The following is a 27,863-nucleotide window of genomic DNA, read 5'->3' as shown; positions in this document are numbered from 1 at the left end:
GGTTTAGGGATAGTGAAGGGAAAGTGGATTTTAAGAGGTTAGAAGTAACCAAGCGAAGGTTATCTGATTGGTGGCTAAAAGCAAGACAGGAGTAAAATTTCACAAGACATGGCTAGGTGGCTTGAGCCACCGCCCGATGTAAAGGGTTCAGCCGTATCCATCCATCCATCCAATCGAGTGCGAGAGTGCTGCGCTTCCTGAACTGGTGCAGAAAGTGCAGCCAAATCGAGGAGACCTTTCTGCCCTTACCGTCGCCTCCGAGACGCTGATCTATCTCAGATGCCATCCTTACGTGATGCCGACACCAACGACGGAAGAATGTGCTTGAAACAGGCATTCATACTACGATTATGGAGGTGCAGGTTTGTCGGACCACTGTAGAGCTTCAGCTAAACTAACTTCCGAAAATATCCGGTCTCAGCTAGCCTTATTGTCTCTGTTTACGTTGACAAGAGAGGCAAGGCACATGACTCTTCGGCCGGTGGCTGCATGACTGCAGCGCGAATAAATGTATTGCAGCTGTTATCATATTGAACATCCTTGAGTACTTCATACTTGAAATGCTTCGTCTGTTTTTCCTCTTCTTTGGAGCTTCCTATCGGCCACTTTGCATCAAGAGCGTCGTCTGCTCGCGCACGCTGCACGATGGGATTGCACCGGTGGCGCGGTGCCGCGGAATCGCTCATCCCAGCCGAACGCACGGCACATTCCCTCCAAGTAGCCACAAGAAGGCACTGCACGAGTGAGGCCAGCGGACGTGTGACCCCGCGCGAGTACGCCGAAAACAGTGCCGTCAGCTGAAACGGCGAATATCGCATGTTTTGTCTCGGCCGCGGTAGAGCTGCTTCCTTGTTAGTTTCCCCTCCAACGTTCGTCTTCATGGTGGCAAAATATGGTAACGCTTTTTTTCATTGTTGCCGCTGTTAATCAGTGCCATGGCGCTGGTTTGGTTCGCTGCTCCTTTTGATTAGGCTGTTCTCGTGGCAAGCTTGTGATAGCAATCCGTTTAGAGTGTTGTGTTGAGGCTGATGTGGGATTTGCCGTCGTGGCTTTAGCTGTGTGTTTATCAAGCTGGAGTTGGACGCAACAAAATCAAGTCGCTCGAGGAGCACTCGTTCATTTGTTTCCACTGGATCGTTTTCGGGTGGTGGTCAGATGCAAGTCTGAATGGTCGTTTCGAGTGTGATTAGATGATGAGACGTGTGTGTAACGGCCATGTTGTTAGTTCACGCTTACTTGCGACTAGGAAATGTTAAGAAATATCGACTAAGGGGGTCACATTGCAGTTCCTTCAGTACAGCTGGCAAATAATAATCAAGTTGTTATTTGCCAGGTCATTAAAGGAACACCGCAATGATGAACCTTCCAACTCGCTTGTAATGGTCTTCAGTAGTGTAAAAATAAACTACACCAAGCAGGGAGATATAATGTGAGAGCAAAAGCTGTCTTGCCGTTAATCACGAATTTGTTGAAGTGAAGTATGCTGTGATGTGGTAGCCATCTGCTTTGACAGTGCATGGTCGTTCTTTGGTTTTACATGGTAGTGTCTGCCCGATATTGTTGGCATTAGAAACAGCTGTAATGGATGCATGTTATTTATCTTTATTGATTCCTGAAAGGCCCCGTTAAGGGGTATCGCATGAGGGGCTTGAATTCGTGATGATCGGCGAACAAGGCGATGTTTGCGGGAAGGTCGTTCCAGTCCATGGCTGTGTGTAGAAAAATTACTTCTGAAATGTTGTGGTATGGGCGCGCTGGGGGTAAGCGGTTTTAGCATGGCTGTGGCAGGATAAACGATGGGCTGGACGGATGAAGATGTCTGATGTCAAGGTATGAAAAAACTTGTAAAAGAGGCTGAGGCATACTAGTTTTGCGGGAAGAGGCTAAAGTGCGGAAATCGGGCTAGGATTGTAATTCGGTGACACTAGTGCGATAAGAGTAACTTGAAAGGATGAATCTAGCTGCGTGATTCTGAATGGATTTGAGCAAATTGATTAGATTGGTTTGGTGATGATCAAATATAGAATGTGCATACTTTAGTTTGGGTCTGACAAGTGTTACGTACGCAATAAGTTTGTCAGTAGAGGGTGTTAATGCAAAGTTAGAGTGTAAGTTGCCAGGGGTGCAATTAGCAGTGTTAACAATTTGGTTAATATGATTGCACTGCAATAGGTCTTGGGAGATGTGAATGCCTAGATGTTTAATTGTGTCAGTTAGGTGTAGAGGACTACTGCGGGTTCTCACAGATAAAAGAAATGGCAGTCTACCAATATCCCTCAAGAGAAAAGTGTACAACTGCTGTGTCTTACCGGTACTCACCTACGGGGTAGAAATGTGAAGGCTAACGAAAACGGTTTAACTGAAGTTAAGGACAACGCAGCTAGCTATGGAAAGGAAAATTATAGGTGTAACGTTAAGGGGCAGAGTGGGTGAGGGAAAAAACGCGGGTTCTAGTCGAAACCAAGAGGAAGAAATGGGCTGGTACAGAGAATGTAATGGGAAGGCAGGATAACCTCTGGTCCTTAAGGGTAACGGAGTGGATTCCAAGAGAAGGCAAGCATAGCAGGGGGCGGCAGGAAGTTATGTGGGCGGATGAGATTAAGAAGTTTGTGGGGATACGGTGGCCGCAGCTGGCACAGGACAGGGTTAATTGGAGAGATTTGGGAGAGGGCTTTGTTCTGCAGTGGGCATAGTAAGGCTGATGACGATGATGAATGTGAGGCTGGTTTGTTCTGGTCCAGTACACTACACAATTATCTGCAAAAAGCCAGATCTTAGATGCAATATTGAGGGGCAGATCGTTAATATAGATTAGGAAAAGGAGTCCTAGTATGGTGCCTTGGGGAACAACACCTGACAAGACAAGAGAAAGGCTGAATGAGTAGGAGTTGGCAACGACAAACTGAAGACGACTGATTAAGAACTCGCTGATGCAATTGAATACACACGTGTCTAAGTTAAGGCACAAGAGCTTGAGTAGTAGGTGATGGTGATTAACTTTATCAAAAGCCTTTTCGAAATCTAGAAAAAGGGCGTCAATGGGTGTGTTAAGGTCAAGGTTGGAGTGAATGTTGTGAAAATTGAGCGTAGTTTTACAGGAATAACGTACTGCATGACTCTGGAACAAACTTGTGCTAGATATGAGACGATAGTTACTGGGGCATGATTGGTTACATTTTTGAAGACAGGAATGACCTTCGCAACCTTCCATTCTGCTGGAACAGAACCGGTGGTGAATGACTGCTGATATTATATGAATTTGAGGCATGATCCTCCTGTGTGCATGTGTTAGGAGTGTAGCTGAGTATTTTTTACAAGTGTTTCGCATAATGTGCAAATTTTTGTTTTGATTTCTAGAAATATTTCAGAATGCTAGCAGATAATTGGTGCTTTCATATTTGGGTTATACCGCAAATAAAAATATGCCGTAGAGGTTAATTTTGCTTTGTTCAGTGAAAATCACTACTTATTTACTAACAAGTAATAGTTGTTGACAAAACGAGTGCAGCTAGCAATGCTGTGCAATGTTATGAGTGTTACTAGTGTGTATGCAGTAGGTTTGAAAGTGGCTTTATATTCTTATCTCTGTTTTAATTGTTTGATTCTAAACTACGCTTTTAATTTCTTCTAAGGGCAACGTGCTAGCTGGGTTGAACATGTTGCTACTAAACAAAAACCATTCAGTGCAAGAAAAAATTTATCCATGCTGCTTCTGAAGAATTCTAAAAGAACAGGAGCAACACACTCGTGTGACGCAAAGCGAAGCGGGGACTCTGTTTATGTGGACAGGGGGGGCACATTCAAAACATTGAAGAGGTTAACATGGTTAACATTTACCTTAATTTGCAAAGCATGCTTTTCGCATGCTTTGTGAATGTGATGCTTTCCCTAGCTGCCAAGCTTAAGCCACTAAAACTGAATTGATATCATTGCTGTTTGTGATGGACTATGTCTGGCTGTCTATTAGTAGCGGCATGTGCTCTGTTAGGCCGTAGAGTGAAGAAACACTTGGGAGGTCATTCACATCTTCACGGGGGCTGAATTGAGGTTAGGCTCCAGTAGCACGAGCTGAGGCATCCGGCATGATCTAGCCTTCATCAGATTGCCACACATTATTAAAGGAGTGCAGACACCAAATTTTAGTTGTATGTTCTTTCTTTGTTGTGATGCCCAAAACATTGGGAAATATAAATTGTTATATGGAATTTGTCTTCACACGGTAAACAATTTATGATTGAACTCCGTCTTGTGTTTCCGTTCCAGTCACATGAGGCATAAAAAGAAAACAGTATTACTACTGCTTCTTCTTTAATTCTCATTCCAGCTCTTAGGGCAGGCTGGCATAAGAGTTGTAGTGAATTAGAATGAGAGGCAGCAATTATATCAAGTTTTTTGTCTCACAGGTCCTGAACTGAACGTAAGATGCCACAACCACTGTCCAGCTGTTGAAACCGAAATAGCATGAGCGAAGAAATTAGTTATGAATCATTTATCATGTGTAGGTGGATTCCACGTGGCATTTCATACACACTGTCTTATACCCCTGTCACACGGGCACTTACAAAGGCTATCAAGTCGAGAGCCTTTGAGATTCTCAGTCACTTGGAGCAGTTGGGCCGCGGTTTTATGGAAAACTCAATTGCCATCCGTTGAGTTTCCATCGTCTCGCACCAAGGTGTTGTGGTGCAATCATCACCGCGAATAATTTTGCAGGCATACTATCAATAGCTAGCAATCACCTTACAGGTTTAACCTGAGAAGGTTAAAAACAGAATGTTTTTTTGTTACATAAATATTAATCACTCTTGAAATGAAACTTTGTTGACTTGTACAAGCTGTAGTAGCATACATGCACTTTTGAAAAGGCTGGTGTTGGTTGTTTTTGTATTGCTGGCAACAGTGGTACAATGCTTGCAGCAGTGTTTAATAGCCCAGCTTGCCTTTTTTTCTGGAAAATAAGTTATATATATTAAAGTCCAATGTTTTTCAGAGGTGATACTGCAGTGATTTTATTATTCCCCAGTGTGTTGCTGTGTGCACTTTGCTTCCAAGAGAGCATGCAGCCCCGCTTGAAGGCCCTTGAGATCCTGGTAAAGTTCCACAGTGCTCCATTGACTCAATAGACTAGTGACCCGTAGGCCTTCAAAATAACCGTGTGACAGGGGTATTACACACCATTGCAATGAAAGAAACATGCAACCATAAATATGTGCCTACTCTCCTTCAATGTTTTGAAATGACCAGAGATGCCTAATCTTAGTTGCATGTTTTTCTTTTTAAAATTATGCATTGGTCACCATGTGGTATATGCTAAATAACTTGTAATGAGATTTTTTTCTTGATGCTGTTTTGGTTTCATCAACTGAACGATGGCTGTGACATACAGTTGCTGTTTAGGTCACGTGAGGCACACAAAAAACTACATTTGCTGATACCTAGTTCTGATTCACTACATCACTTAAATGAGCCTGCTTCAGTAGCTGGAATGGTAACAAACAATGGATCAGTGGTTATACTAGTTTTAAAGCGAAAGCTTTACTGGCCTAGCAGCACCGATTTCGCTGTGTACTTCACTATGACCTTCATTTGACCGGAGTTGCACAGTAGCCGTGGCAACGGCGCTGCTGGCTTCGGGCATGCACTCTCCACAGCTGGGTCGTTGCCTGACCATGTGACTCTCCGCGCGCCTGGCTAAGAGGAGCGCCGGCTGGCCTAGTCAGTGCGGGCTTGGTCATGCATGAGAGCGAGGCCAGGCCGTCTTCTCTGAGCGTTGCACAGGAGCGGAAGCCTTTGAGTTGTCGTTGGAAAGCGGCATCTGACCACCCCGCGAATATCGCCCACCGAGCTCCTTCACTGGAGAGGGTCCGGAATGCCAAGCACGCGAAGCTTTCGCTTGTATATCCAGGCTTAGCCACAGTTAAGCAGCAGGCATTTTTTTCTCATGGTTCACGTGACCTAACCACCAACTACACGTCACAGCCATCGTTTAATAGATGAAACCGAAACAGCATCAAGAAGAAATACAACTATAAACTATTTAGCCATTGTAGGGCACCCATGTATACTATCGTTTAATGCATCATTTTAAAGGAGAAAACACGAGCAAAAATTTAGCATATGTATTCTCCCAACAGCGGAAAAATGCGCGTCTGTTCTGTGTCGGGCATGGTCCAACACAACGTTCTACTTCCTGTTTCTTTAGGAAAAGTGGCGTGCCACCTGGTTAAAATTGTAGCCTTCAGATTGGCTATTTGGCTTTCCTCCCGCGGAATGGCAGCACCATGCTGATGCAGAAATATTTTCGATCATGGGGTGTTGAGGGCCTGAACTGGCATCGAAAGATTGCGGCATGACTTCCATTTCGGCAGGCGTATGCTGTACGGAAGGTCGTCTGATGACTTTGTCAGAATCGAAGTTGACTTTAGCAGCAAAGACAATTATGTGCCTCCTGCTGCGTGGGTTGCGCTATCTGCAGTGACAGAACTACAAAAGGTGAAAGAAGGGAGTCTATTTTTCTTCAAGGCATGCGAGAGGAAGCCTGGCCTCCACTCAGGAGAGTGCTTCGGGAGGTGCCACACTGTAAAGAGGTTCCGCTGAAGCCCTAGTGAAGCTGAAAAAAATACTTTAAATAAATGCTTATAACATAATCATGACATGGCACTCCTTTCTTTGCGAGGGGCTGGAAGGCCCAAAAGAATGCTTACCTGTCCAGTAGTCACTGGGGCAGGGGGGGGGGGGGGTACCTGACCGGAAAGGGTTAAGTGCCAGGAGTGAGCTTCACTTGTCTGTAAAGCTGATATGTGCTGGATGTTAAACCCAACTTGGTGACATCGACTCTAGCTTCTTCCTCTGCCAGTGGAAAAGTCAGCATTTACTTGCAGTTTCTTTTGTTGGATTCAGTAAAGGAAGATTGAGTACCATGTTCCTTACCGACTACTTGTATCAGCCATCTGATTAGATTTTGGTCCAGGGGCCGTATTAGGAAACAGCTCTACAATTGAGGTCACTCTAAATTCCCTGTTCCTATAGGTCGCTGACGCAACCATTGGGAGCGGGGCTTTGGGAGCGGGGCTTTGGGAGCGATCTCAATTGTACATTGGTTTCGTAACACGGCCCCAGGTCACTGTTCCTTTGGATGATACCTTGTTATTCGAAATAACAACTGCTTGAGCAAGCATTATGTACGAAAATAGTTTAAGGAAACCCTGCTACTATTACCTGAATGGTGATATAGGAACAGGTGTTGGCTGTGGTCACTTTAAAAAGGTAGTTTCCTCTGTGCCTTGTCATTGACCAGCTTTGAATGGCTTGCATATTTTAGCCTGAACATGTGCCTTCCCCTATGTGCAGTATCTCGCAATATGGAGCTTCTCAGTTTACATCAAATGCATAATGTATTTCGTCTAAAATCGCAATGTTCTAGCTGTTGCTAAGTGTTACAAAAAATTGCCCGTCTGATTTCCTCAAAACAGGAGTGCGGACAAGCCTTTATAGGGATCTCTGTCACTTGCTGCTTTTACAATGCGAAAAATTCCTCTATCATTCTGCTGCTCACGGACACAAACTAATGCTGCCATTTCCCCAAGGGATGATTTTGTTTGCTCTGGTCATGCATGTGTTGTGGAACCTTGTGCATCTTTTAATTGAATGTTTTTTTGTTTCAAACACCACACAGAAGGGGTTTTAAATCTCCTTGTCATGCATTTTGCCCTAGCCAGGCCTTAATTTTATGTGCACACTACTATAACATTTTGCATCAACCAGGATCACCACAAGTTTGTTAGGTTATCAAAAAAATTGGCAGTGGCTTAGCTCTGCTATGCCAGAATATACATAGCGAAAGCTAAGGCATAGCTTGGTTAGCCTTGGTTAATCTTTTCCTCTGACGTCATGCCAGATGGCGAGGAGGTGGCGCCGTGGCTGGTCACGTGGTTGGTTACATGACCAGTCACGTGTTCGGTCACGTGGTGCGGTGCGACCACTGTGGGACAGCGAGCACCGTGAAACTGCGAGTTCGTGGCCAATGTAGATTTCGCTACAAAAAAAAGATGATTGCGATGGCTTTTCTTTGCTAGTCGTGGGGTGTTCTCAATTTGAACACTTCTGAAAAGTGCGAGACCAGGCACCGCTCAATATTTGGTAAAAAATCAATTTTTTTAGCACACTCCACAAATATCATACTGATATTTGAACTCATGCTGGCTTTCGATATGATTCAGATCGTGTATTTTTTGACGCTATAAATATTTTTTTAAAATTTAAATAAAATGTTAAAATTATTCTTTTTGAGGTTTTTTCTAATATCAACTTGCTCTCAGAAATTAGGAAATAGGCACTTTGTTTCCCTGGATATCTGTTGCTTGTAAAAATGTTACTGCAGATGAAACTGAATGTGTCTGAAAGTACAATAAAATGCTGAAGTTTGTAAAAAAGTGTGTTTTTAACCATAAACAACAGCTTATTTTGCCCTAGCTGGTCCAAAAATACAAACGATGGCGGGTTTAATAGAACTATATATTGCCTTTTATTTCTGCATTTTAATCAAAATGATTTTTGTTTAAAGTGAGAAAAAAAATTTGAATTCGAACTCTCGCACCGTAAGTTGTGTCGTCTTTGCACCTCCTCAATGCAGAGCACAGCACCTGGCACGACACATTTATGGCTAAATAACCACTTCAGTTTTCCCTCACTCGTGCACTTTTAGTGCTGGAGCTAAAGAAGATATCGCGTGACGTTCAGCAGGTGGTATGCGTTAAGTGATATCGTTTTCGCTTTCAAAGTTTGAACAGACCTTTTTCCGCACTGGGCAACCAAGAGCAGAAAAACTAGGGTATTCAGTGTGCTGTCGCGCATGCACCATGAGGAAGGAAGGACCAGCCGCCATGACAGCCATAACATCAGTCCTTTATTTATGTCCGAATAAGACTACAGAGAGCACACGTGATGAAGTCCTCACTACGACATTGAGTAATGCGAGACATGCTGGCTGTGAGCGCAGCCCGTGGCGCAGAGGTGCCTCACTCTTGAGTGACCGAACATACCGCGGCACCAGCGCGCTGCCTCCTCCTCGTGTCTTCTACATGCCTGTCATGGCTGTAACAATGACTGAGTGTGGCATGAACCCACTGAATAGCAATCTCCCTGCTACATGTGCCATCCAGGCAGCGGTAAGAAAATCTTTTCCCACAAATACCTATTCGGCTACACAATGTTCTGACGCCTGCCTGCAATGGAAACCTCACCTAGGAACGAGAACTGTACATTTCATCTGGCCACAGAGTCAATGGGAATGGAGTCTACGGGGAAGGGGCAGAAAGAGGCTGCACAACTTACGGTGCAAGAGCTCAAATCCAAAAATTTTTTTTCTCGCTTTCAACAACAATCATCTCGATTAAAACTTCTGAAATGAAAGGCAATAGTCTGTTACACTAAACCCGCCATCATTTGTATATTTATTTGGGCCACCTAATCGTGAAAGAAACAAGGGTTTATGGTTCAAAATGTACTTTTCTGCAACATGAGCATTTTATTTCACTTGAGCGTATTCAGTTTCATCAGCTTTAACATTTTATAGCTAATAGACATCTCGGAAAACAAGATGGCTATTTCCTAATTTCCGAGAGGTTTATATTTCAAAGAATAATGTCAAAATGGCATAATTTTTACAATTTTTTAGTCTAAAAAATTTTTACCATTGAAAAATAAATGATCTGAATCATGTCAAATGCCAGAATCTGTGCAAATGGCATTTAAAAATTTGTGGATTTTTTATCAATTATTGAGCGGTGCTTGGTTCCACGCCTTTCCGAAACACTCAAACTGAGCTCACCTCATGAATAAATTTTTTTCGGAAAACGTATTTTAGGTTTAGAGTATGCACGTCACCATAGTTTCCATGAATTTTTTTTACAAATCGGAGATAGTCGAGCGCAGCGTCTGCAGTTTGGCGTGAATTGACCTAACTTCAGTGAGAGTTGGTTTAGCACCCTGTTCGTAGATCTGCTAAAGCTAAATTACTTTTGAGAGGAGTTTTTTCATTTGTCAAAAGAAGAGGTGCACATTTTAAGAGAGGAAGAAATGTATTCCATCTAACGCTTGTGGCCCTTGTGCCACTTGGGCATACATTGACTGGTGTCCATTATTCAGACAAGGCTGGAATGGACTGTTGTTAATGTAAACAATGTTTTTTTTATTGTAAACTCTGTGTTATGTACAGGGGTCGTCAAAAGTTCCCAGGCGGCTCCACCCTAGCCAGGAGCAGCGCTGCCATCGCAGGCACACCTCGGCCTCGGTCGGCATTGAGGGTGTACGCTGAGAGGGCATGTGTTCCTATCCCTTTCTTGCTTCCATTGATAGTAATGCAGCAGAGAAGCTAGTGCAGCATATGCCTTTCCTGTTTGCTCCTCGAGCTACAGTTGGATGGAGCGTGCAGCTTAGCAGACTCGTTTCCCGGAAAATAACGCACCATGCTGGCGGCCATGTTTAGTTAGACTCTGCGGGCTTCTCCTTAGAGCTTGACTTCTCACGTACCATATTCTTGCATCTTCAATTTATTTTCTGAAAATCCGCTAAATACGAATGTATTGAGAGCTGAATCCGGAATGTTTTCTTATGTTGCCAAAGTGTTCTTGCTTGCTGCGATGTTGCCAGCGCGCTGTCCTGAGTCGTGTGTTAATGAGCGAGTTGAGAGCCTCCGTGTAGGCAGCGCTGCTGGAGTCGTGTGCTGAAGCTACTAGCACACTAGCACATGCTATGGGCGCCTTTGCAAATTCTTTCGAGTGCTCTAATACAGTACGCTCGATCTATCAATGCTACTTTTTCGACGCTCACACTGGTCCCTCTGTGCTCACAAGACAAATCGGACCAATTTGACATGAGGTCAGAAAATAAGTGGCCAACGTGTATAAGGTGGTTCACAACGTGCATCATATGGCCAGTTTAGGTGGTGACACTATGCGTGATCTTTTTGCAGCTGTTCTCTTGATTTTAGTTTGCAAGCTTGTCGTGTGATGTCCATATAGATTCGTCATCAGAGAGGGTGAAAATAGTTCATGTGCTGTGAGTACCTGCCTCTGCTTGGGTGTGTTTGCTTTTGGTGTTGCGCTCGCACCGTCCATCTGTCGGCGCTCATGCATATGGCACACCATTCAAGAGAAGGAGCAAATAATTTCTCTACCCTGCCGCCAATCTTATACGCATCTGTAGTACATGGACAACGGGCGGTAATCATACGCACAGCGTTGCTGCAAGAGCATTGCTTTAACTTCTGCGTCATCACCCTTGTGTTGCACAGCAGTGAGCGTGTGAAAAATGAGGCTATGGATTTTTTTTTCTTTTTTGGAATCTCAAAGATAGATTCCATATCTTCACCAGTTGGTCCTACATTCAACAGTCTTTCCTAGCTGTTCCGGGCAGAGTTACGGCAGATCTTGGCCACCACGGTGAAGACCTAAAGCACTGATTTAGAAGTGCTTTGCATTTGCAGCATGACGGTGATATACAGTTTTCTTCATTAAGACCAACGAATCAGACTAAATGCAAGCTTTGCATCGCTAGCGATTTGCTTTGTGTTGGTTCTTCTTGTGAAACCTATCTTTACAACAGCAAAAGAAGGCTGCTGCCTCCGCCGTCGTGTGGTCTTTGTTGTGCAATAGATGGGTGACGACGAAACTTTTGCAGCAACGCTGTGTTTGTGTTTACCGCTTGTTGTCCATATACTACGGTTGCATCATATCGGCTGCAGAGGGGCGAAGTTATTCGCTCCTTGTCCCGAATGGAGCCTGACATGTTTCAATGCTGAGAGTTCTACAGCACGAACGGAACACCAACCGCAAATACAGTCAAGCCGAGGCATGTAGTCACAGGACACCAACTACGTCTCCCCCTCCGATTTAGATTCTATGTGGCCATCACACGACAATCGCGCAAACAGAATGCGAGAGAACACTTGCAAGAATATCACGCATAGCCTCAACATCCTAATTGGCCATTTGATGGCACATTATGAAACTCGTACCTATTGAGCGCTTATTTTCTGACTTTATGGCACATGAGTTCTCTGTTTCGCTAGCATAGAGGGACTCGTGCAAGTGCCGAAAGTGTAGCTTTGATTGTAGAATATTCTGCATGGGAGCGTATGAAAGACTTTGCAAAAGCATCCACAACACATGCCAGCTGGTCTAGCACACGAACGACTTCGCCAGTGTTGCTTGCGCGGAGGCTCTGACCCCACTCATTAATACACGGCTTGTGAGAGAGCATTGGCTGCATCATAGCAAACAAAAATTCTTCGACAACACAATCAAATATTCCAGACGCCGTAATCTTACCACATTTATATGGCGAAAATTTCCGGAGAATAAAACGGAAATGTTAGAAAACTGCACTTGTGAAGTCATGCAGATGGCTCTAAGAGCTGCAGTGGAGCTCATGTGAAGGTAAATTCATGATATCGTACGCCAGGAAGCCGAAAGGTATGGAGAAGCACACGGAGTCTGACTAAATATGGCTGCCAGCATTGCGTGTCACTTTCCGGGAAATTAATTTGCTACACCACGCGCTCTATCACAACAGAATTTCAAGAGCGAACAGGGAAGGCGCACACTAGCTTTTTCTTAGCTTTGTTATCAAAGAGAACAAGAAAGAGGGAGGGACTCACGCCCTCTCGATGTTCACCCTCAAAGTCAGTGCATGCTGAGTGCACCAACCACTCCTGGCTCGGTCGATGCGGCCTGGAAACTTTTGATTACCCCTGTACATATGTACTCACGGTCATAAACCTTACAACCTTAAAATGTGGGTCCCACTCCAGCTGAGCGAATGCTCCATTTTAGGCTATGTATAGCGCTGGTCCTGCTGTTTTCTTTCCTTGCTGTCCTCGTCTTTTGCGCTATTTTCCCAGAAGTATGTATCACCAACTCGCCCGTCTTGCCATCGTAATACGTTTCCGAGCATTTTGTTCGTTTTTCTTGTTCAAACAGCACTGTGTAGGCATCATTCAAAAGTTTGATGTTCACTCTGTCAAACAATGCACACCACTGTAGTGTAGCTGCACTATCAGCTGCACAAGAGGTGGTATTACAGATGACAAAGTCGGTAGTTTCGTTGATATGACCAAATTCTGTAGAAACGGACAATTCTGTAGAAGCTACCTCACTGCGGACAGTTTCGTTTGGCCTACATATAGAATAGATGTTTATCTAGTAGCATCATGTGGTCTCAGAATGTGCATTCGGTGAATTGTATTTGATTGGCAGCCTTTTAAATATTGCAAAATTTGAGTAATTGGGCATGAATATCTGCTGCGTACCAGATGCATAGCAGCAGTATTTTTACCTCTTGTAGCCTTTTCAATTTGAAGATTTCCATAATACTGTCACACGACCTTCAAGTAGTAAAAATATTGATACTATGCACCCCGATACACGGCAGATGGTCATGCCCAAAATAGCCGAATTCTGCGATATTTAAAAGGCTGCCAGTCAAATATAATTCAATGAATGCACATTCTGAGGCCTTGTGATGCTACTCGATAAACATCTATTCTATATGTACGCCAAACGAAACTGTCCGAAGTGAAGTAGTTTCTTCAGAATTGTTCCCTGAAGTAGGTCATATCAATGAAACTACCGACTTCGTCATTTGCAATACCATCTCTTGTGCAATTTATAATGCAGCTACACTGCAGTGGTGTTCATCATTTGACAGAGTGTACATTATGCTTTTGAGTGATGCCTACATTGTGCGATTTGAACAAGAAAAACATGCGAAATGCTCACAAACGTAGCCTAAAATGGAGAATTCGCTCAGCTGGAGTGGAACCCCCACCTTAAGGTTGTAAGGTTTATGACCAAAAATATATATGTACAGGAGTGGTCAAACGTTTCCAGGCCGCACCGACCGAGCCAGGAGTGGCTGGCACACTTCAGCATGTGCCGGCTTCAAGGGTGAACATTGAGAGGGCGTTAGTCCCTTCCTCTTTCTTGCTGTCTTTGATAACAAAGCCTGATAACAAAATGAAGCATTCGCTCAGCTGGAGTTGGACCGCCTCCTCATTCGGAGTAGTCTATATTCTCTGCCCCCAGCAAACACCACATTGAGGAGAAATGAGCTACACTTCAAGCCCATTTGCTTGTATGCTTCATGCTTTTTCACGGAGGTTAGGTTTGGGTTTTTGCTATTGTCACGTGACAGCAAGAGCTAAGTTTGCATGTTTCGTTCATCTTTTGTGGCACATTATCAAATGTATTATTGGCATTGCATTTCTTTTACTCCCCAAAGGAACTGCTCAGGTGACCAACTCGTTTCTTTCCTGTGTGCAGGATGACCAAGATGATGTGCGGTTCAAAGAACTGCTGAGAAATCTGCGAATGCTGTGGTCTCATGAAAGATTTCTGGAGAAGCAGGAAGTCGTGTGGCGTCTGCTCAAGAGGGACGTTCCTCGGAGAGCACGGTTCAGCTGCAATACTGTTGACGACCTGCTGAACATTCTTGTCGACCGGGAGGTGATCAGAGCTCAAGAGGTGGTGTTCTTGGGGCGACTTGCTGCAGTTTTCTTGGTCAAGGAGGCATCCGAGCACATTCAAGCCTATGAGGAAATACCTCTTGACAACAAGAACTGCATTTTGTGTGCTGTTCCCAGGCAGTTGCCCCTGCTGTGCCACCCTTCATCTCAAGAAAACAATAGTAAGGCGCTCCCTTTTTTATATCCTTCCTGCAGTTTTCACATGTTTGGTACATGACTGCACTGTGGACACTGGAACACTGCGGACCCAAGTACACACGGGCCGCATTGCAGCGAAATTGAATCCTGATGTGGAGCGTTTGGACCTCTGAGTCCGCTCAGCAGAGGCGACATACCACTCCAGCATCTTGTAGACAGCAGCATCCCAGGGCTGGCCTGACTGGGGGAAATCCTTCCCTTTGAAACCTGAGCATGCACCTTGGTTATATCATAACAGTACCAGGCAAGCTATTATGGAATGCAAGCACATGAAAAAAAAATTTCTCCTTGGTCAAGCGAACTAGTGCACTGAAAACCCACAGCAGTGGCTTAGCCGCTGTGGCGTTCATCTGTTGACCTCAGGCTGGCAGGTTTGATCTCAGCCGCAGTGATTGTATTTCGATGGAGGCGAAATACAAAAACGGCCACAGGCTGTGCGAAGTGAGCGCTTGGCTTTATGGCTCTATGGTCAAAGTCAAGAGTCAAATATATTTTCAGCATCCAACATCCACAGGACAGGTTTCATGTTAAGGGGAGGAGTCAAAAGTCTAAAAAGGCCTTGACAAGGCCTGCGGCATGTTGCAGATGGTATAACAACGCAGAGCCCATGTATTAAACGCAGAGCCCATATATTAAAGTGTGTGCATGTTGAAAAAACAAGCAAAAGATTTTTTAAAAATCATGTCAGCAAAGACAAACTCAGGACTAATGCATTTTCACTTCATGTGCAGCCAAAACAAAGAAAAGGAAAGATATATAAAGACAAGAATTACAATGCAAAAAGAAAAAGCGGAAAAAGCTAGTTAAACTAGTAGCATAAACTAGGTAAGGCTGTGCCCATAGAAATTCTAGAAAAGTAGGAACTGGACAAAAAGCAAAAATATGCCTGTATAGTGAAATCACAGGAAGGCTGATTAAATGTGGAGGGTACGTGCTGTAGGAATGTGGGGCTATGAGGTGTCTTTCATAGCTCCCCATGTGGCGCTTCCGGACAATAAACCCTACAGTTTACAATTTTACTAGTTTACTGAAAAAAGCCTGGAAGTATAAGGGTACATCCATGCTAGAAGAAATACCAGCTGACTGGGTGCTAATGCAGCGCAGCAGTAGATATTTTTACTATACGTTCACATCCTCCCAGAAATTTTGTTTCAGACAGTACATTTGATGCGAGTGCCCCTAAATCTTGTCCCATCCTCTCTTTGCGCTTCGTGGTGCGTCGCTGCTGCACAGTGATTTATGATGAGTACCTCCTTGTCCCATTTTTGATTGCCCTTCCAATAGGTGCCCCACTGATGCAACACCTTAATTCTTTCGCAGAAACCAGGGTAACTATCTGCATATTCATGTCAACAGTTAGGATTGCCTTTCCATTTTTACTACTTGCTTCCAAAAAGTAATGTAGAAGAACTTCTTGCTGGGCGACTTGCTGCATAGCTTTCTTGGGATGTCGGTGTGCACATGAAACGCCGTACACAGGAAAGAGCAGAAGATGACAGATAGAGCACAAACTATCAACTGAATTTATAGCTTTCACAACAGCATACATATGCAGTATTCACACGTGCAAAAGAAGGGGGAGAGGGAAGAAAAAAGACGGAGATGACAAGTCAAGCCTGCATTGGTCAGCCAAAGTCAAGGAGACAATTCTTTCCCCTATCATATAACCTAGGTGTCACTAATACAATTATCGCCTTTTTCCTTGATGTAGAATGCTTCTAAAAGTTCGCGGGCTATTTTGCTTTTATTCTTGCCCCGAATCTTGATGTCCTTGAGCAGCGGCTCACAACCAAGGCATGAAATACAATGAGAGGGCAAGTTCGCTCCTTCTATTTTTTGTATAGAAAGAGCATGCTCCCCTGCACGTTCATTGACGCAGCGTCCAGTTTTGCCGACATACTCGCGTCCACACTTGAGCGGGATTTGATAGACCACGTCCATGGCACATTTCACATACTGTTCAGCATGTTTCTTTGTGCATGCGCTTCGTGGGGCTCCTTCCTCGATGATCCGGGGACATAACCCAGTGAGCTTTTTTGAGGCCGAAAAACCACCAGAACACCATGCCTGTTTTCCACTTTTTTTAAATTCTGGAAGACTTTGTGCATGTATGGAACCACCATTGGCTTTGTACTCTGCAAGCACTCAAGGTCACAGCTACGCTTGCCTTTCTTTATCTTCTGGAGAAGGTTCTCGGCTACCGCTGTGATAAACAAGCAGGGGATTCCGACTGAAAGCAGCCTGTTGATCTGATTATGAAAGCTGGAATGCATTTCATGCTGGCATGATTTGGTTAAGGCTGATTCTAGGCATGAGCTTGCAATTGCTCTTTTCACAATCTTTGAATGTGCAGAATGAAATGGAAGTAGTGCTTTCTGCGCTCGAGGAGCATACTTCCAACAGACATGATGCAAGCCAAACTGCAAGTTCATGTCTAAAAACTCTAATGAACCGTTAGTTGGGAGTTTGTGCAGGAAAACCAAACCTTTGACATATTGTCTAAAAAGAGTTAAAACATTGCTAACTGAATCAGTTCAGGTCAGCCTTTTCTGTTGAGAAAAAAACAATTAAAAATTTGTCAACATATCTAAAACACTTAAGAACATTGTGGTTAGTAAGCTCTAGAGTCAGGGAATGGTCAATAGCAGCTAAAAATATTTCACAGAGGATCAGGGCGACACAGGAGCCAATGCATATGCCTTGTCTTTTGAGTGCAGAAACTGTCTTTAATAGAGATAAAGGTGGCTTGCAAATAAAATTCCAGCAGGGACATGAAGCTATCTACAGAAACCCCAGCTGAATTTTGAAACGCTATTTCACCAGAACTGTCAATGCATTCTTTGATGGCTGCGAACAATTCATTATGAGGCACAGAATAAAACAGAGCTTCCACATCAGTAGAGAAGGCGTAGCAAATATGAGCAGTGGAATCCAAGAACCTTACTAAATCACCGGAGTTTTTTGTCGCAAAAGGGTCTACAATCTGCAAAGCACAAAGATGTTTTTGCAGAAACTGGCTAATTAACATCTGCCATGAACCCTTCTCACTTACAATAGTTCTAAACGGGACAGAGTCCTTGTGCGTTTTTGGCGTGAAGAAAACTTACAGCGCTTTCTTTTTACAGTTGCTAATCGAGCTTGCAAGCTTACACAGTTCAAGATCCCTGCAAAGCGCTGAAGCCTTGCTTTTGATATTTGTGGCACTTGGTTTGCCGCGTACAAAGTTCTTAGCGATTGCTTGTGCCGCTTCCTCGTTGAAGGCATCTTCTTTTAGGGTGACGAATCCTTCATTCTTGTCGGCCTCAAGTAACCGCAGGTTGTTGTGCCTGAAGAAGGTAACGACGCTTCTAGCTGGGTCTTTAGTGTGCTTGGTGGAAGCTGTGGAAACTGTTCTTGGTAGAGCCTCCACTCCTTCCAGGAGGCACCTCTCACGATCTTCTCTGTCGGCATTGCTTGAAATATGCCGATTAAACGCTAACAGGTCGTGAGCTGGAGCCTACGGCTCATAACTGTACTTCGGACCCTTTCTAAGAATGCCTGCCTCCTCTTCAGGCAGCAGCATATCGTCCAAACCTAGAAGGCTTCTTGGACTATTCGCCCTGCCTGTTGTTCTTGTGCGGGCGATGGCTTGCTGAAGGCACTTAGCCCTCCAAAGTTCAGTCATCATAGCTTGCGAATCTTCTGGTGGTACGCAACTTGATTTCCGCTAGCCAGCCCCCACTTGCAAATCTGTCCAAAAAAGCCTACTCTTGGTTGGAGGACGCCGAGCATCGCACTTAACATGTTCAAATATGAGACCCCTCCCGCAAACAGAAGGCTAGGTAACTGGCGCGGCACGTTGAGCTGACAATGAGGTCCATGCAGGCGTTGACTTGGACAGGTGAAGGAAAAACGTTCAATAAAGATCCCTCAGTGCTTGTGAACTAATGGAGAACAGCTTCTTGTTGGGAGAGTTGGTGCATATCTTTCTTGGGGTGGCGTTGCGCACACGAAAAGATGTACACAGGAAAGAGCAGATGACAGATAAAGCTCAAACTATCAACTGAATTTATTGCCTTCACAACAGCATATATATGCAGTATTCACACGTGCGAAAGAAGGGGAGAGGGAAGAAAAAGAAGGGGATGACAAGTCAAGCCTGCACGGCGCTGAAGGCCCTCTTCGCGAACGATGTCGTCCTGCTCGGCTTGCGTGTATGCAGTAGAATTTCAATAGTCGTCCGTTTCTTCGAGGATGGTTCCCAAACCCTTCCTCTAGTGTCGTTCGGCTTGGAAGATGAACAGGAGGCGAGCTTGTAGATGATGTCAGCAGAGCATAATTTTTCAACAGAACAAACTTTGCACTACTTTACTCATCGACCGGGGAGGTTAGTGCCTAAGTAGCATCACATTACATGCTAAGCATGGAGCCCCAGCTCAGACTGGACTGCATCCGTTTACATGTGCTTTTAAGCACTTGATTAACAAAGGACTAAGGGCGGTCATTTCCAGTGGCCCGCCCAAAGCATCAATTCTCCAATCCAAAATAACATGCGAGATGGGGACCACCCCCTGGGTTGGGCTTAGCCTCGAACCCAGAGTCTGTTAACAATACACACTAAATAAACAACAAAAACGCCACCACTCTCTCTCAAGTGAGAGTATACGCAGGCTCTCTCTTCGGAGCTAATTCACTAGCGCCTGTCTTTCCACATTCTTGGCGAGTACTGCCTGTCTGTCTGACAGGTGTCCGTCGCGGCCCTTCTGGGAAGCTGTGGGTGCCTTCCCGGCGATAGTCCACGACAAAGGGGGGGGGGGGGGGGGGGAAGAATGTTGTCCCAGTGGCCCGGAAATTGGGGAGGATAAAGCCTGTTTCCCCGGGGCGGCGGCGGGTCCGGTTTTTCTGGTCGTCACTCAAAGAGCATGGCTGGGTAATTGATGATGCCGCTGTCACGGGTCTCCGTCTACGCCGCGCCGTCGAACGTGGATCCTCGTAGCATACACGGAATGTCACACTGCATAAGTCAGCAAAAGCCACGGAGACAATATTTTTCCCTATCATATAAGGTGACCTAGCTATCACTAACACAATTATCACCTTTTTCCTTGATGTGGAATGCTTCTAAAAGTTTGCGGGCTATTTTGTTTTTACTCTTGCCGAGAATCTTGATACCTTTGAGCAGCGGCTCACAACCATGGCATGAAATACAAAGAGCAGGCAAGTTCGCCCCTTCTCCTTTCTGTATAGAAAGACCATGCTCCCCTGCACATTCATTGACGCAGTGTCCAGTTTGGCCGACATACTCGCGTTTACATTTGAGCGGGATTTGATAAACCACGTCTGTGGCACATTTCACATTCTGTACAGCATGTTTCTTTGTGCATGCGCTTCATGGGGCTCCTTCCTCGGTGATCCCGGGGCATAACCCAGCGAGCTTTTTTGGGGCCAAAAAAACCACCGGAACACCATGCCGATGCGAACATCATGCGATCGCGTTGTTATGCTTTAGACCTGGGCTGGCTAGTGGAAATCATGCTGTGTACCGCCAGAAGATTCACAGCTCAGTTGACTGAATTTTGGGGGGCTAAGTGCCTTCAGCAAGCCATTGCCCGCACCAGAACAATGGGCAAGGCGAATAGTCCTAGAAGCCTTCTAGTTTTGGACGATATAGTGCTGCCTGAAGAGGTAGCTGGCAGTCTTAGCAAAGATCCGAAGTACAGTTATGAGCCGTCAGTTCCATCTCACGCCCTGTTAGCGTTTAATTGGTGTATTTCAAGCAAGGCTGACAGAGAAGGTCATGAGAGGTGCCTCCTGGAAGGAGTGGAGGCTCTAACAAGAACAGTTTCCACGGCTTCCACCAAGCACACTAGAGATCTAGCTAGAAGCGTCGTTACCTTCTTCAGGCACAACGACCTGAGGTTATTTGAAGCCAACAAGAATGGAGGATTCGTCACCCTTAAAGAAGATGCCTTCAGCGAGAAAGCGGCACAAACAATCGCTAAGAACTTTGTACGCGTCAAACCAAGTGCCACAAGGTTCAGCGCTTCGCAGGGATCTTGAACTGTGTAAGCTTCCAAGCTCGATTAGCAACTGTAAAAAGAAAGTGCTGTAAGTTTTATTCACTGCAAAAATGCACAAGGACCCTGTGCCCTTTAGAACTATCGTAAGTGAGAAGGGTTCTTGGCAGATGTTAATTAGCCAGTTTCTGCAAAAACATCTTTGTGCTTTGCAGATTGTAGACCCTTTTGCGACAAAAAACTCTGGTGATTTAGTAAGGTTCTTGGATTCCACTGCTCATATTGGCTACGCCTTCTCTACTGATGTGGAAGGTCTGTTTTATTCTGTGCCTCATAATGAATTGTTCGCAGCCGTCAAAGAATGCATTGACAGTTCTGGTGAAATAGCGTCTCAAAATTCGGCTGGGGTTTCTGCAGATAGCTTCATGTCCCTGCTGGAATTTTATTTGCAAGCCACCTTTATCTCTATTAAAGACAGTTTCTGCACTCAAAAGACAAGGCATATGCATTGGCTCCTGTGTCGCCCTGATCCTCTGCGAAATATTTTTAGCTGCTATTGACCGTTCCCTGACTCTAGAGCTTACTAATGTTCTTAAGTGTTTTAGATATGTTGACAAATTTTTAATTGTTTTTTTCTCAACAGAAAAGGCTGACCTGAACTGATTCAGTTAGCAATGTTTTAACTCTTTTTAGACAATATGTCAAAGGTTTGGTTTTCCTGCACAAACTCCCAACTAACGGTTCATTAGAGTTTTTAGACATGAACTTGCAGTTTGGCTTGCATCATGTCTGTTGGAAGTATGCTCCTCGAGCGCAGAAAGCACTACTTCCATTTCATTCTGCACATTCAAAGATTGTGAAAAGAGCAATTGCAAGCTCATGCCTAGAATCAGCCTTAACCAAATCATGCCAGCATGAAATGCATTCCAGCTTTCATAATCAGATCAACAGGATGCTTTCAGTCGGAATCACCTGCTCACTTATCATAGCGGTAGCAGAGAACTTCTCAGAAGATAATGAAAGGCAAGCGTTAGCTGTGGAACTTGAGCGCTTGCAGAGTACAAAGCCAACGGTGGTTCCATACATGCACAAAGTCTTCACAATTAAAAAAAAAGTGGCAAACAGGCATGGTGTTCTGTGGTTTTTTCGGCACATAAAAGCTCGCTGGGTTATGTCGAGAATCATCGTGGAAGGAGCCCCACGAAGCGCATGCACAAAGAAACATGCTGAACAGTATGTGAAATGTGCCACGGACGTGATCTCTATCAAATCCCGCTCAAGTGTGGACGCGAGTATGTCGGCCGAACTGGATGCTGCGGCAATGAACTCGCAAGGGAGCATGCTCTTACTTTACAATTAAGAGAAGGGGGCGAACTTGGCCGCTCATTGCATTTCATGCCTTGGTTGTGAGCCGCTGCTCAAAGACATCAAGATTCTGGGCAAGAGTAAAAACAAAATAGCCCGTGATCATTTAGAAGCATTCTACATCAAGGAAAAAGGCAATAATTGTGTTAGTGATACCTAGGTCGCCTTATATGATAGTTGAAAGAATTGTCTCCTTGGCTTGACTTGTCATCTCCGTCTTTTTTCTTCCCTCTCCCCCTTCTTTTGCACGTGTGAATACTGCATATATATGCTGTTGTGAAAGCAATAAATTCAGTTGATAGTTTGTGCTCTATCTAATCTTCTGCTTTTTCCTGTGTACGGCATTTCATGTGTGCAACGCCAGCCCAAGAAAGAAATACTAGGGACAGAATCCTGTGACCGGAAGTTGCCCCCTACCTACACAATGTGTCACATAATATGAATAAGGTTGCGAACAAGTTTGGGGTACCGATCGTTTTTTCGGCTCTGATGAAGCTTTCAAAGCTGTGTCCTCGTATCTCTGGGAAGCAGACAAGAAGAAGCGGGTGTGGGAAAAAGGGAACCATTCCCTATGTGCAATGCGCTTCAGGGGTATTATACGAGCTTCCACTTACATGCGGAAAGTGTACATCGGTCAAACAGGGCGGTGTGTCAATGACCGGCTGGGGGAGCACCAAAGGAGTTTAAAGAACAGAGAAAGCGTGCTCGTGGTTAAGCACTGCCAGTCATGCAGGTAATGTGCGCCACATTTCAACGGTGCCAGAACTCTAGGCAGGAGCAGGAATAAAACAGCATGTGAACTGCTGGAGGCCTATCATATAAAGAAAAGAGCTGATTGCTCTATTAGCGATGCTTCGATTTTTATGTACACTTCAGAGTTCGACCTTTTCGCGGCAATGATATAAGGTGTGTTTGTGATGTTACCATAACACGTGGTTGTTTTTTATCCTCTCTGTAGTGTGCAGAGCCTTTATTTACTCAAAATCTATTCCCATTGTCAGTGCAGTGTTCGTCCATGTGTTTTCATGTTTCTTCTCTTGTGTTTGTGCTCCTTCGCTGCGGTTATGAATAAGAAAGTTACTAACTAGCCCCAAAACTTGTTTTACTGAGTTGTTATTTGAAAATTGTTTTCGCAGCTTGCCTGGCGCGTTACATAGGGGGGATTTATCAAAGAAAACGTAATAAATTTACAATACAAAATCCAAAGGGCCGAAAATAGGAATGAGCAAGCCAAGAAGCCAGGTACATAATAATAAGAGAATGGAAAAAATGACTAGGAACAGGTTCTTGAAGAATAAAAAAACGCACAAATAGGAAAATAGGCAAATAAACTAGTTCGGAAAAGGTAATGAAATTCCACTTTTGGAAGTTGCGGAACATGGCATCGAATATTTCTAACTGTCTACACACACATGACTCTAGGTCGCAAGATTCTAATTATGACAAAAGAGCTATTTGAAAGGATGATGTTTCAGCAATAACCGCAATACTAGAAGGAAGTGATCTCCACTCTTTAATAGCCAGGACCAAAGGTGAGTATTTGTATCATTCTGTGTGAGTGAAAATGGGTTTAATCTTCTTGATATGATCTACATGAGCTGATATGTGCATTGCCAGAAGAGTTTGTGAATATGGAAATGGTGTGTTTGCTGTGGTAGAGTGCATAGAAAAAGGATAAACAGCTGAATTTCTGCGCATGAGCAGTAACGGTAAAGTAATGCTAGCTAACCTTAAGCTTTATGGTTGCTTGTAGCATTCTCATCCTGTTTCTTGCCCTATAAACGGGTTGGACTTTTCAGTTTTTATTTTTTGGAAATTCGGCAGACTTCCTTCGGTTTTTTATCTCGGAACACGTTTGCATTTTTTCCGGCAAATGAAATACTGACTTTTTTGGTGATTTAATTTAGCAATCCTGTGTGGTCAAATGTCACTTGAAGCCTATCTTGGTTTTTCGTCACCGTGAACAATTTATTTACTAGTAATTGACATGAAAATAATAGTACTTGGAGCTGTGTTATTGTCATTAAAACAGTAACTAAACTTAATGATATAGCTAGCAGGCAAAAACACAAGTAGACGTACCTCACAACCATCTGCTTGCGAAACTTTCGTTCCTGGGAATTCCTGCTAATCTGATATGCTGGCTCGAACATTTTCTAAAAGGACGCTCGCAGTTCACATCCGCCAATAACATCCAGTCACCCTTAACAGATGTAACATCTGGTGTCCCTCAAGGGGCCGGGTTATCACCATTACTCTTCTTAATATACATCAACGACCTGCCCTCTAATATTCAATGCAAATTGCGACTCTTTGCGGACGATTGTGTCATCTATAATGCAATAAGTAACCCAACCGATAACCTCACTTTGCAACTGGACCTTGACGTTATTGCATCATGGTGTGAAAAGTGGCAGATGCCTTTAAATCTTACTAAGTGCAAATCGTTGTCCTTCACTCACAAACACACCTTGACGAATCACACTTACAGCATTTCATCAGTCCCTATAACCGTTGCAAAATCTTACAAATATCTAGGTGTACATCTCACATCAACACTTTCTTGGGTCACCCACATTAGAACCATTTGCTCCGACACTTCACGCACACTTGGCTACCTGAGAAGGAATCTGAAATCTGCATCCCCTAACATAAAACAACTCGCGTATGAAACATTTGTGCGGCCAAAATTAGAGTATGCATCATCCATCTGGCACCCATGGCAATCGTATCTCACCATCGAATTGGAATCAATTCAAAATCGTGCAGCTCGGTTCATCACTTCATGTTACTCAAGAGAAGCCAGTGTCACCGCCCTCAAGCAGTCCCTCCGTCTCTCAACACTGGAATCACGCCGCGTCGTTTCCCGCCTATGCTTACTTCATACATTTTATCATAACACAAGATCACGGCACGCTCTACTAACCGCCCCACTACGAACGTCCTCCCGGCTTAGTCACGGTAACCCGATAGCACGCATCAGTGGCCACACGTCAGCTTACAACAACTCATTTTTCCCCAACGCAATAGCACTATGGAATTCACTGCCTAACGACATCGCTGCATGCACTGATCACAAAACATTCCGCGAGAAAATAAAAATTCACCTCATAAATCTTGATCACTTCTGCGCTCTTTTGTAGCGAGTATTGCTTGACATATCTTTGTTAAATGATGTATCACTTGCTGGAAAACCCTGATATGACTACAACCCCTTTTATGTTTGTTTGTATGTTTGTTCTTTTTATTGTTATGCATGTTCCCATCATCGCCGTTGGAAACCAATATGCCCCCCCTTATGTAATGCCTTCGGGCCTTTAAGGGATCAATAAATGAAATAAATGAAACATATTAGCCTTCGGTTGCCACACTGGGTTGAGCGCAAGTGCAGGGTATCACATGGTCTGTGTGTTGGTGGCAGCAGTAGAACTGCTGCTGAATCGTCGCGGTGGCCAGACCATACCATTTCATGATAAATGTGATACAGCGCAACGGCACACGGCCTCTCCGTTGCACTGTTTTACGTCCATCATGCAAAACCAACTCACCCATCAGTTCGTGCCTCACACTTATTCATGACGCCCTTGCACTGCTTCGTGTCGATGTTGTCGAGGTGGTGGGATTGGACGTCGTCTTGACCATGGATCAGTCGAGCCGTGACCTCAGTCCCCACCTACAAGAGTGTTCTATGTGCAGTTGATGTGCACCTACTTAACTAAATCCTCTAAGCGGTAACGGTAGTGTACAAACAGTGCTTAGCTGGCAGGTGGCGAGGAAGGGGTGCTTCCTAACCCGAGGAAGCTAATGGAGCAATACCTAAAATCGCACGGTTGTGCTACCTACCCAACATATCATCATGGCATCATACCCCTGGCTTCACTACATTCATTTTGAACTCTGACTGAGTATGACTCGCATTCAACAGTCAACTGGCAATGCCTTGCATGCCAAGAATACTTCCCGTTTTGGTTAAAACCGAATTTCTAAAACCGAATTCCGCGTGCTTTTATCAGTTTTTTTTTTTCGGTTTGAACCGAAAACTTCAACCCCTACCTGTAACCAACAGAGAGAATGTAGTCGGTTAGCGCTGCAAGTTCTGAAAACACAGTTTGAACTAATTGGAATCTGGCTGGACCTACTGTGTTTTCAGTTAATTAGGAATGAGTGTTTCGAACTTCAATGTTTTATGTGCTTGCATTGTTTTTTACTGGACGCCCTGTGAGTTGAAAATATTTAATGAAAGGCTTGCAGCAAAGTTAGAGATCATATGGTGTGGTTTGCAAAATATGTTGGTAGCTAGGAACATCTTTGTGGTTTCTTATATGATTGCAGTTGTGGACGTTTTTTGGGAGGGGAGGGGGGGGGGGGGTGGTGTTCAAAAAAGCTGTGTATATGTTTGAGTCATCATCATCAGCCTGAAAGCACGCACTACACGGCAAATGCCTCTCTCATATCTCTCCAATTACTAACCTGGCCTTGTGCCATGAAAAAAGTGCTAATAAGAATTTGTTTCATCTGGACAATAATGGCGGTGACTATGTAAAAACTGCCTATAGTCTTATATATCTATTCCTGAATCAATCTTTGAGTTATAATTTTTTAAATCCTACAGCATGAATAAGCTTTATAAGAACAAGCTTGTGTATGTGCATGATCTTTTGTGCAGTTTTGATGCCCTATTTTAAGTGCTTGAAAAACTAATGGAAAAGGTGTGCCGGTAAGCTCATCTCAAGTCTTTAATCTCAGCAAGGATTTATTTTTGCGACTGACACAGCTAGAGGTAACTTTTAGAAAAACTTGCCTTTTGCATTAATTGTATTGTGGTTTTTCAACATTTCAGCACTTGGTGATTTATATAGTACTTGTTGCCTCTATGTTTATTTTCTTCTAGGCCGGAAGGAGCTGGTCTGTGCTATCTTGTACCTTTGTGAGTACAAGTGTCCATGGAAGAATGTCGTTCGTGCTTTTCCAAAAAACCTAAGCATCAAGGAGGCTGAGATTGATCGACTGGAAGCAATGAAGTGTGCCTCACAGCCAGCACGCAAGCGGTGCCCTACCTGTGCAGGTTTTGAAGTTCTGGAATCCTGGAGGAAAAAACATCCACAACATGCCACAGTGAAGCTGCTTCTGCAGTACCTGGCCAGTGAACGGGTCAATCGAAGCTTTGCAGATGACATTGAAAGTGGCTTCCACATGAGCATGACTGTGGGCTTGAAGTGCTTGTTGCTCAAGTCAGGGTATGAAAGTCAGGCAGAACGAGGTAGATCTGTGCCTGTACAGTTAGTCTCTGCACAGATTTTAAGTCGGGACAACTCTGTGAACTTCTAAATTTTGTAATACTGTGCTACACAGGCATATGCCTTTCAGCCGAATGTCATTGTTACACGAAGTTTTTGAGTGCAGTTCATTTAGATGACATTTGCGACTTGCAACACCTTCAAAATGCAACCACAGCCTGCACAGGGCAATAGCCGCTGCCACCGCTTTGCCCCATATGCAGCAACTCTGCACGGCTGCTTCAGCTTTGTGGATGTTGATTTTAATTCTTTTGCTTGTTTAGCAAATAGCTCATGTACTTGCTACGTAAGTGTTTGAAGGTCATAGTACACTACTGAGCATTTAGAACATGAGCGTGAAATTTCCCCAAAAATGTACTGATGAAGATGACTGCACTCCAGTACACCTGTTCACATCGTTGTGTACAAACACCTAGTTCTTGTTTGCATGACATAAGATTTAAGCTGCGTTTTTCTGATAATAAAAAAATCTCTTCTCATTTG

At 44.2% G+C, this 27,863-nt stretch overlaps 1 protein-coding gene across 3 annotated transcripts; it reads left to right on the top strand.

Moving 5' to 3' along the window:
* The first annotated feature begins 730 nt into the window (after positions 1–730).
* Positions 731–27,863, top strand: LOC144112337 (uncharacterized). Of its 3 annotated transcripts, none has more exons than XM_077645194.1 (4): positions 739–895; positions 10,217–10,306; positions 14,322–14,685; positions 26,975–27,863. In XM_077645194.1, exons 1-4 carry the CDS (start codon positions 893–895, stop codon positions 27,409–27,411), a joined length of 894 nt encoding a protein of 297 aa, XP_077501320.1. In that variant the 5' UTR covers positions 739–892; the 3' UTR covers positions 27,412–27,863. The 3 variants fall into 3 exon arrangements, with proteins under 3 accessions (XP_077501321.1, XP_077501320.1, XP_077501322.1); XM_077645196.1 differs by having other exon boundaries at positions 746–895; positions 10,217–10,319; XM_077645195.1 differs by lacking the exon at positions 10,217–10,306 and having other exon boundaries at positions 731–895.

This window comes from Amblyomma americanum, unplaced genomic scaffold (assembly GCF_052857255.1).
Source record: "Amblyomma americanum isolate KBUSLIRL-KWMA unplaced genomic scaffold, ASM5285725v1 scaffold_65, whole genome shotgun sequence".
Taxonomy (NCBI): Eukaryota; Metazoa; Arthropoda; class Arachnida; order Ixodida; family Ixodidae; genus Amblyomma; species Amblyomma americanum.
The sequence above is the reverse complement of the archived record's forward strand: the minus strand, read 5'-3'. Positions and strand labels throughout refer to the sequence as shown.